The 10,071-nt window shown below is 41.2% G+C and overlaps 1 protein-coding gene across 1 annotated transcript; it reads right to left on the reverse strand.

Annotated features, from left to right (window-relative positions):
* Positions 1–419: 419 nt before the first annotated feature.
* slc7a6 (solute carrier family 7 member 6) lies at positions 420–8,699 on the reverse strand. The gene is made up of 10 exons (XM_071488884.1): positions 8,577–8,699; positions 4,311–4,889; positions 4,075–4,200; positions 3,729–3,873; positions 3,515–3,638; positions 3,290–3,393; positions 3,046–3,142; positions 2,636–2,785; positions 1,592–1,775; positions 420–1,487 (listed from the first exon to the last, which is right to left on the reverse strand). Exons 2-10 carry the CDS (start codon positions 4,798–4,800, stop codon positions 1,420–1,422), a joined length of 1,488 nt encoding a protein of 495 aa, XP_071344985.1. The 5' UTR covers positions 4,801–4,889; positions 8,577–8,699; the 3' UTR covers positions 420–1,419.
* Between the last annotated feature and the right edge of the window lie 1,372 nt (positions 8,700–10,071).

Below are 10,071 nucleotides of genomic sequence, written 5' to 3' on the forward strand. Positions count from 1 at the left end.
AATTATAAACCAGACATGCAGGAAGGGTTGGAATGAAACAAAAACATACGGTTTCATTGACACCAACTGGATTCACCATGTACAAAACTGCCTGACTGCAGAGAACAAGATGTATCTCATTTCATGCTTAATTTAACAATCCTTTAGGATGCAACATGCATCACTGCACATTAAAACTTCACTGCCTTTAATACTCAGCAGTTTCCTAATGATTATACATAACTTAGGTACTTATTTGTAACTTATACAGAAAGATCTGACACAGTGTAGTTTATTATGCACCTTGTGGCCACAGGCACTTGTGAGTATGATGTACAGTCAGACCACTGGACCAGGAGGACCAGTGCCAAAGCACAATCTCATAAGTGGCACTAGGCTGAAACCAGAGGCACAATTAAAGATGAAATACAGATTCTGAGTTGCGGTTGAGGCATAGTTTACTCGAGACAATTCAGAACAAAGGATGTGGTAATATAACACAAATGGACTTAAAGATGGAAAACAATATAAATACAATAGACAACTAAAATGCTATTTTGACCTGAGTCTCTATGTCTGTTGAGGTCTTGTGTACAGCACATTGAACACACAAAACATTGATTTAGTGTCAGACAGTTTAAAATAAAAACAAAGAACAGGAAGTCTTCAGCTTCCCACAGTGCCAGACAGAGTGGACTCTGCAGAGACTAAACCGGCCTCAGCCAAAATGCTTTAAACAAGCCAATGTTTCTGTTTCAGCAACAAGATGTCAAATGCAGAGGAACACAAAAAAAACTACAGAAAGACAATGACATTAGGATAGTGAGTCAACATCTTCACATAGCAGCAGACAAAAAAATTTTCTTCCCTTTTTTCACTAAGAAGATGAATGACAGGCAATTTCAAATACTTTAATTCTCATTAAGATCGGTACATCCACGCACACACTGCTCATCATAATATCTCTCCCTTACAATAGCTTAAATCCATGTCATAAAATGCACTTGCATCATCGTCAGGTCCCTGTGGTCATGTACACAGCACCTGTAAAATCTCACAGGCACATGCTGCTCAAAAGGCATTTATACAATTACCAGTAAACTAAGAAGGCAAATCATTTTTACTGAGGGTCTTTAAGTAGTGTGATGAAGAAATGAAACTATAATAATATCCACAATACTGCAATATAACTGTACTGACTCTACTTAGGTTTGAAATCCTTGAATGTCCGTGAATTCCAGGATAAATCTGCAAGTGAACTTGTGCATCTGTGGCAGCATTTCCAGAGTTGTAAACAGGTTGGTGAAGTCTGACAGCTTCAGCATGTGAACAGCATAAAAAAAGAGTCATAAATACAGATCCCCTTGTCTGGGCCCTTGGTGACTGTCAGCTTTCAGGATGCAGAGACTGCTGGGAAGAATTTTTGAAGTCTCCTGGACACTATTCACTTTTGTCCGTCTCCGTCAGTACGCAGAAGCAGGTGTACTGGGTGAAGTGAGTCAGGGATCCTGCAGAAAGAGACAACAACATGTTAGCTGAGAGAGGGAAAGGGACAATTGAAATGACAAGTGTTGCCCATTGCATTAGGGTGCTGGGTGTGTGGTAAACTCACGCAGTAGCTTGGTGATGACAGGTGGTCGTTTGGACTCTGGTAAATAGACACCCAGAAAGTAGACAGGAACGCCTGACAGGGCAATGGCGATGCCAATGAGAGAGTTGACTGTGTCGCTGTACAGAGGCACTGCCACCAGGAAAACAGCACACAGACAAAAGACCACCGGGTAGAGTAACGTCAGCTGTAGAGAGAGAAATCAAAAGAGAGCATGAGCTTGAAACACAACAAAAAAATGACTTAATTTAAGGGTCCCATATGGTATAAAGGTAGATTTCCATGTGCTTTTTGATTATAAAGCAGGTCTAGGTTCTATATTAATACTGTGAAAGTATTAAAGTATCCTCAGTCCACAGAGAAATACACACAGCCTGTATTCAGAAACTGAGCCCTAAAACAAGCTGTCAGGACTTCTGCAACTTTGTGATGTAACAACAAAGCAGTCACTGCTCTCAGCCATGCCAATCAAAAGAGACACCCAGAGCCTCTCTTGTGATTGGCTCACGGACTTGTTGTTACTAGAGCTTGAGAGAGAGAGATGTAAAACTACACCGAGATGTTTTTTGGTACTAGAATACAAATACAGTATATCTTCTTACGGATATCAACACTTCATATAAAAGTCAGGAAAAGTTAAATTTCGGACCTTTAATAATCTTTGCTTTAATGTGATGACTGACAATTATTTCCACAATTATTTTCTCCCCTTATCTCAACTGAATATATATTGAGATCTGTTAGAATGTAACTTGAATTATTTAAAATGCATTTATTTATATGTGACGCAAGGAAGTTGCAAAGAAAACAAGCACTGTTAGATCAGTTAGTTTGGGAAACATAAGCAATGGTAGACAATTACAGTATTAGTCATCTCCACTATGAGCTCCTTTGTTGATGCTAAGAGTACCAGAGTAGCAAAGATTATTGATCACATTTAAATTCCTCTTCTGCCCAGAATTTCCTACTATTTTATGTCCCAGACCCTGATAAGTGGATGTATGGATGGATGCACAGGATTACACAGGTGTGTTTAACTGATCTCACCTTGAGAGGTCTGGGTCTGTCGGGCTCCTTCCAGCGGAGGTAGATCTGGCCGGCAATGGACAGACCCATGAAGAACCAGTAGCTAAAGCTGTAGTAGTTGATGAGCTGGAAGACGTCCTCCACTGTCAGGTAGATCAGTGACATGACGCACTGGACAGTGGACAGAGGAAGAAAGGGAGGGTGGCAACAGTTAAAGAAGCGCTGCCGGATACTTTTTGTTTCCATTAACAGAAAATAGTTTTTTTCTTTACTAGTCTATTCAATAATTGGAAGTTTACATTTTCAAATGAGCTGATACAGTGAATGAGACTAGTACACTGAGAAGGCTCCACCGTGCAGTATAATGCTAATTAAGTGGACATTTCCTATACTTCCTCTACTATATACATATAACTGATCTGCATTCATACATTGAAGATGAGAGCAGGGACCGGAGTGAATCTCTGTATGTGGATCATGGACAGAGCGTCTGGAAGATGACCCTCACGGGAGCCCACAAAGAACAACCTGGACACAACATACATGAATTATAGTCTCTTACACTGGTCATATAAAAATAAATCTCTAAGCCACAGTAAATAATTATTATAAAATAACTAGTGGATATTTTTGCAGTGCTGCTCCAATTGGTGTGTGTATGTGTGTGTGTTCTACCTGGATGCAGCGATAATGGAGGCGTTGAGACCTCCATAGCAGGACAGAGCCACAGCAATCGGGATGGTCCAGCTCATCACACCGAGTGTATGATCTGCAAATGTCTGAACCAGGCACATAAACTGGTTTAGCTGCAGGTTCAGCCCACACTCACACATACAGTACATCTTCTTCTTCATCTCATCCCTTTCTTTTGTCAAAGCACTTCACATTTTGTCTACTCACCACTGCCACTGCATCACTGGCCAGTATAGCGCTAACATCCAGAACGACATAGTAGGCCACATTGGTGAGGATGTAGATGATGGTGACAATGGGCATAGAGATGGCGATGGCCAGGGGAAGGTTCCTGGAACAACAGGATATCAGATCATTACCAGGCTGATTCAAGTATTCTGGCCTGCTGATACATTCAAAAGGAAAGAAGGGGAAAAATGACCTTTCAGGGTTTTTGATCTCCTCAGTAACAAAGTTGAGGGTGTCCCAGCCGGAGTAAGAGAAGAGGGCAGAGTAGAGCGCCAGCGCGATGTCACCAGGGTCTGTAGTCGATCCCTGAAATGATGACTCAAAGTTGGTTGTGTACCCTAAGACACGGACACAACAATTAAAGGAAAAGTCAGGGAAATGTTATTACATCCATGTAAGAAATGACTGTAAAACTGTTTATTTGTGGCTGGTGTTGATCAGCCAGGGGCTGTATCCATCGGATCGCTTCTGTTTTGCAGAAACACAGCCTATGACTCTTTTTACAGTAATGATGCAGACGAGCAATGTGAACCACTCACCTTGGCACAGCTTGACGAGTCCAGTGGCGATGATGACAATGAGGGCCGCCACCTTGGCATAGGTGAAAATGTCCTGCACGCGGGTGCCCCACTTCACATAGGCGGAGTTGATGAATGTCAGTAAGCCTGGGGAGAGAGGAAGGTTTCATAGGTGGTCTCAGTGTTGAGTCCACTCCTGTAGGACCAGGTGGAGAAGCAAACAGCAGTGGTATGCGGAACAGATCAGATGTACTTACATATACAAGCTGCAGCGATGAGCCTGGCTGCAACATATGGCGGCTCACATGTTGGGAAGAGTGGCTGCACCAGGTAGTTTGCGAATGTAATGGCTATGACCGCCTGGCTGGTGGGCTCAATAATCAACAAAGAGGTCCACAGACGAATAAATGCAATGAAGCCTCCAAACGACTCCAGGATGTAAGCATAAGATGCCCCTGATTTGGTGATGGTGGTGCCCAGCTCAGCGTAGCAGAGGGCCCCCACCACAGAGAACAGGCCCCCAATAACCCAAATGATTAGCGACAGCCCATAAGAAGCGCTGTAGATCAGCACACCCTTGGGGGAGACGAAGATGCCAGAGCCGATCATGTTTCCTACGATCAGGCTGACTCCGTTGAGCAGCGAGATCTCTTTCTTCAGCTGCATGCTCTCTTTGGGCGCCTCCATAAGATGGGAGGAGTGGCCAGCACTGCCGTTCATCTTCTTGGATTCTTCGTGGTCAGCCATGGCACCTTCGTCTCGGGGCTAAACCAGCAGGAGCAGAGGAGAGGCTGTGGACACTGTAGGTCCTCTTCCCCACTGTAGGTCCTCTTAACCTGCACAAAACAGTCAAATGTACCAGGTCATTGTTGGAGCTCATTGCCAAACAGTGAGTCAGAGGAGTGTCCTGTGGTTGGAATTTAAAGCAGCTATATGCAAGTTTTGCTATTGCTACATAGCTAACAGTAGCATTAACAGCTATCTCTAGAGGTGGAAAGCTTCTACTGAAGCATGCTCACCAGCTAACCCCAGCCCTGTTGGCCTCATTGGTCCCATCACTTTCCGATACCGAGTCACCGTAGTGACCACGCTGCCCTGAAGAAGTAGCTGCTCAGAGGACATCTAATGTTGTATTGTAAACACAACAATGGCTAAAGCTCTTGGCAAGACTGGTACTTAAACAGCTGCTAACATTAGCTATGCAGTAATAGCAAAACTTAGAAATAGCTCCTTTAATCTCTAATGTATCAAACACCTGTAAAGAAAGGTCGTGTAGCTCAGAGTAGCAGGGGAACGGGAAAGAGGTTTTGGATGAGCAGATACCAGAGAGGGAAGTGGCAGTGGAAACATTAACTGCAGAGGCAGCGAGGAGGATAAACATATTGTGCAACACTCTGCGGTGATTCAGGAGTAATGCTCATGTCTATGCCCCAAAACCAAATGATAAAAGAAAAAGAAACCAGCTCAAAATGTAGAGAGAATATGAGTCTGTGACAAAACTAGTAAACTGCCCAAAACTGTAAAGACACCTTCCAACTGATGTGGCATCAACAACATATTAACTAAAGAAAAATCAAGCCCATAAACAAACCAAGCTTCTCTTTGTGCTGTAATGCCACTGTCAGCGTCTGCATTCTTCTCAGACACTTGGAGGAAATTAGATCAAATTAAAACATGACTTTCTCAGGAAAATGCATCATTTCACTGACTCCATATTTGTCATAAAGACATTAAAATCCACTTCCATCTTTTAATTTCTGCCACAGTGAAACCAAATCAACCCCCACCCCCAGTCCCATCCCCACCCCCTCTTGCCTTATGTGAAGTGTGTCATCTGTCCTCTCTACAGCAAGAAAGCCTTGAGGGTCACTCACTGTTAAAACGTCTCAAAGTGTCTCTTCATTTTAATAACTAGAACAAAATCGTTAGTGACAACCACATTGCGGGGCCCTCATGTCTCAGAGCTCTCTCAAAACACACACACAGAAGCAAAACATAAAGATGGCAGGACGAGAAAAGATTTAAAACATTTGGTAACCTGGGACTGTTGTGAGAGGTTGCAGGAGTGAATGTACTCTCACGTCTGTCCCAGTAATCCCCTTAATACTTATGTAATAAAGAACAAATGAAGTGAAATTAGTTTGAAGAGAATGATGTGAACCATCTCTAGAGAGACGAGGGGGCATGTAGCTGAGGGGTTCGACTAGCAGGGGCCGTGCTGCGTGTAATATAGGTGTGGAATGTCTAATTGAAAAGACAGTGACATTGCTATAAACCAGTCTGGACGGTCAGTTATAACAACAGGCTGGTGCTTGTGTGCATGTGAGGCACATGCTTCACTTCAACCATTAGGCATCTGTTCCTCACCACCACACCAGCTGTTTATCTGCTGATAACGGACCGATCAATAAGCCAAACAATCACACTGGTTCTGTTCAACTGAATCTCATCACTCAGCAACAGATACATTGAAACAGAAATGCACCGAAGCCTGAGCCAAACAAGCTCCAAGCTAATGGTGTCGGCGGTGTGAGTCTTCATAAGTGTATGTGAACTTGTGTGTGTCTGTCAACCTGTGAAGTGCGTCAAACATTATGCAATGTTGCTTAACAATTCTGAAGACGTGACATAGGTGTGATGTACAGTGAACCTTGTAATACCTCCAGCATGGCAGAGCATCCACGGAGGTCTAAGATGTTTTTCATGTGATTGTGATGTCCTGGATTGGAATTTGGTCCAGGACCTTTGGCACATCTCACCACCTCCCTCTTTTTCTAATACAGTCTTAAAAGTAGCCACAATGACCTACAGAGACAAACAGGAAGCTGATTGTACTGCAGAGTGAATCATTTTCTGATGCTGAGAAAAGGTCATTACTGTGGGGGAGACTGGTGTCCACGGTGCAACGTCTTCTCTCCACATAGTTCAACAAGTCATACCAGCTGTGTGCACAGATCAGCTCAAAGCTAATAAGTTCTCTTACTTTTAGAGCTGATACAATTAATTGATTGGTCAATCGATAGAAAATTAATCCACAGCTGTTTTAGCAGTTGTATCAATTTGCTGCTTTTTTCTGTTTTTCTTTATTGCAAACTTGAACATCTTTGGGTTTTGGACTCTTGCTGAGACAAAGCCACTGGATTGCATATCAGCTTCAGGAAATTGTGACAGGCACAATTTTTAGACCCAACCATTAAATGATTAATTGAGAAAATAATCGGCAGATTCATTGATAATAAAAATAATTGACAATCACAGTCCTACATATGTAGATAAGTTTGTAGCTTTATCATTAGTGTGTGTGTGTGTGTGTATGTGAGCAGGTGGAGTATCTGCGAAACAAGGTCAACAAGGAGGAGCTACAGGCTGGTAAACATGACTGAGAGCTGCTCATAATAAAAACTATTCACATACTTCACTCTTTAAAACCTGTGACATTTGACACTTCCTGTCTGTGCTGTGTTTAATCTGCCATTGTTTCTGCTTTCCAAAACAAAATGTCATGCATAAATGTTACAATAGAGACATTTCTCAAAGTCTCTCTAACATTGCTGTAATCACAATGAGCAACATTCAGATTAGTCCAACCCTTTATAAAATTGGTTAAAAACGGCCAAAAGAAATTATGTATTTAAAACAGAATTTGTCTTGGTCTTTGTCATGTTATATGCCTATCAAAATAACAGGTTGATAGATCTCACACAAGATCATGCTAAAAAGGTGGATAGATTAAATGATGAGTTATCTCTGGTGCTACCATAGCTCTGATGACCCAAGCAGTTCAGTTTTAAGACTAGGCCAGAAGGGATCTGTCTATTTCCTGGTATAGACTAATGTTTGATCCATAAGGACACATGACAGTCACAAAATAATACACATAATCATTAAAAAAACACATCTATTTGCGTTACATCCCGGGCCGGCGTTGTCTCTCTAAAATAACCGGTGTCAATACTGAATTACTAAACCACACTTCCGCTTATACCTTTCAAAATAAAGCCACGATTATGCCTGATGTCTAATAAGTTTTTTCTTTCTCTCAGTCTTTTACTGAAAAAATCAAGTTTATTAGTGTAAACCAAAACCACAGGTGGGTTTTACGCGGTCCACCGATAGCTGTCATGTAATAACAAAACAATCAGCATATATTATTAGCTAGAATAATAACTATAAGCCTGCTTTTTCTGCACCAGCTATTAACACTGACAGAGCAAAGCTTACTGTGTTTGAGAGGATAGGTTAGCCTGGCCTTTGTTTTGATCCATCAGGGCTTTGAACCCAAACAATGTACCAATAAAATGACGCAGCCACTGACAGAAAGAAATGACTAATCTTGTCTTTCTCTCTGAACGTCTCCCTCCTCATCTCCGGTGCTCTCTCTGCTCTCTGCGGGTGGCTTGTCGTCGGCGCAAACCGCCGGCGCGTCCCTTTTGTCCCGTTGTGTCTAAATTGAGGTTGTCCTGTCTTCACCGAACAGACCTCACCCCGCTCCAACAGACACAGTCCCCGCTGTCCAGTCCTACCTGTGCTGCCGTGCCTCCCTCCGGCGCTCTGACAGCCAGCAGTGCCGCTGACAGACGCATCAGCACCGGTAAACACCTCGGGAGGAGGCGTCATGTGACTCCGCCGGACTGCACTGTGCTACATCAGGCTCACTGATGCAGTGACCACATCCACCTAATGGCCTGCTACAGCAATGGACGAATCAGAAGCAATTTTGTGTTTGTGAAATAGATTTCCATCACAACTTATTAAGAAATGGACTGATAATTGTAAAGAAATACGAATCTTCTAAATATTTTGCTATAATAAAAGAAAAAAATACTAAAAGGCCCATACAGAAATGTAATATAAGATATATATGTCCCTATATCGAATATATATAGTATAGAATAATGTTGCCATATGTTATCTATAAGGGTATATATTATTATCACATACATCCCCTGGATATATGAAGCCATAACATTATGAAAAACGCATAATAGTACTGTACATATATGAAAAAATATCTATAACGAATTTATATGGTAGAACATGTTGCGATATGTATATAGCATACACACATATATATGTATGTATATATGTATATATATATATATATATATATATATACACACACACACACACACACACATACATACGTATATATATATGTATATACACACATATATATACATATATATACACACATATATATGTGTGTGTATATATATATATATATATATATATATATAGACACACATATATATATGTGTGTATGCTATGTGTATGTATATATATATATATATATATATATATAGAGAGAGAGAGAGAGAGTATGTGTAACATATACAGTATATATAAAAGTTGTATATACTTATATATGTTTTTCATATCAATTTCCTATAACATTTTAATATTAATCTTAAGCCATGTAAGAAGCAACCATATGCATACACATATATACACATATACAACATATAAACATACATATTTGTATGGGCTAACATATATGTCAATATATAGTAGGTTTAACATTATTTTTACATAATCTGTCTACATATATCTCATATATATAAATCAAATATATGCATATATATTACATTTGCTATTGGGAACATTAAATATGACAATTGTTACAAATTGATTTGTTGGTATTAGGTGATTTCCCTCTTTCATATTTCTCTGTTATACCAATGTAAAAAGTCCCATGAGACTGACATGTAGCCTGACACACTGCTGGTGCGTGAAGAGCAGACATGTAATTAGAGCGGCCCTGCTAGGAGCATGGGGCAGAGAGGACGGGCCCTTGAACAGTATGTGCCATGTGCCATTGTTATGTTACTGAAGTGTCAGGGATGGTGAAATAGATTTCACGCACGCGCACACACACACACACACACACACACACAGAGAAGTAACAAAATGGGTTCATGAAGAACAGGATCCATTCATAGTCATTTAAGGCATAACAGGTAAAGAGCAGGGATGTGCTGGGAAGAAGTCCCAGTTTCCCACCTTCAGCCAAAATGTACC

Source organism: Trachinotus anak, unplaced genomic scaffold, assembly GCF_046630095.1.
Source record: "Trachinotus anak isolate AG129_WGS33_773 ecotype Australia unplaced genomic scaffold, CSIRO_AGI_Tana_v1 ptg000011l, whole genome shotgun sequence".
Classification (NCBI taxonomy): Eukaryota; Metazoa; Chordata; class Actinopteri; order Carangiformes; family Carangidae; genus Trachinotus; species Trachinotus anak.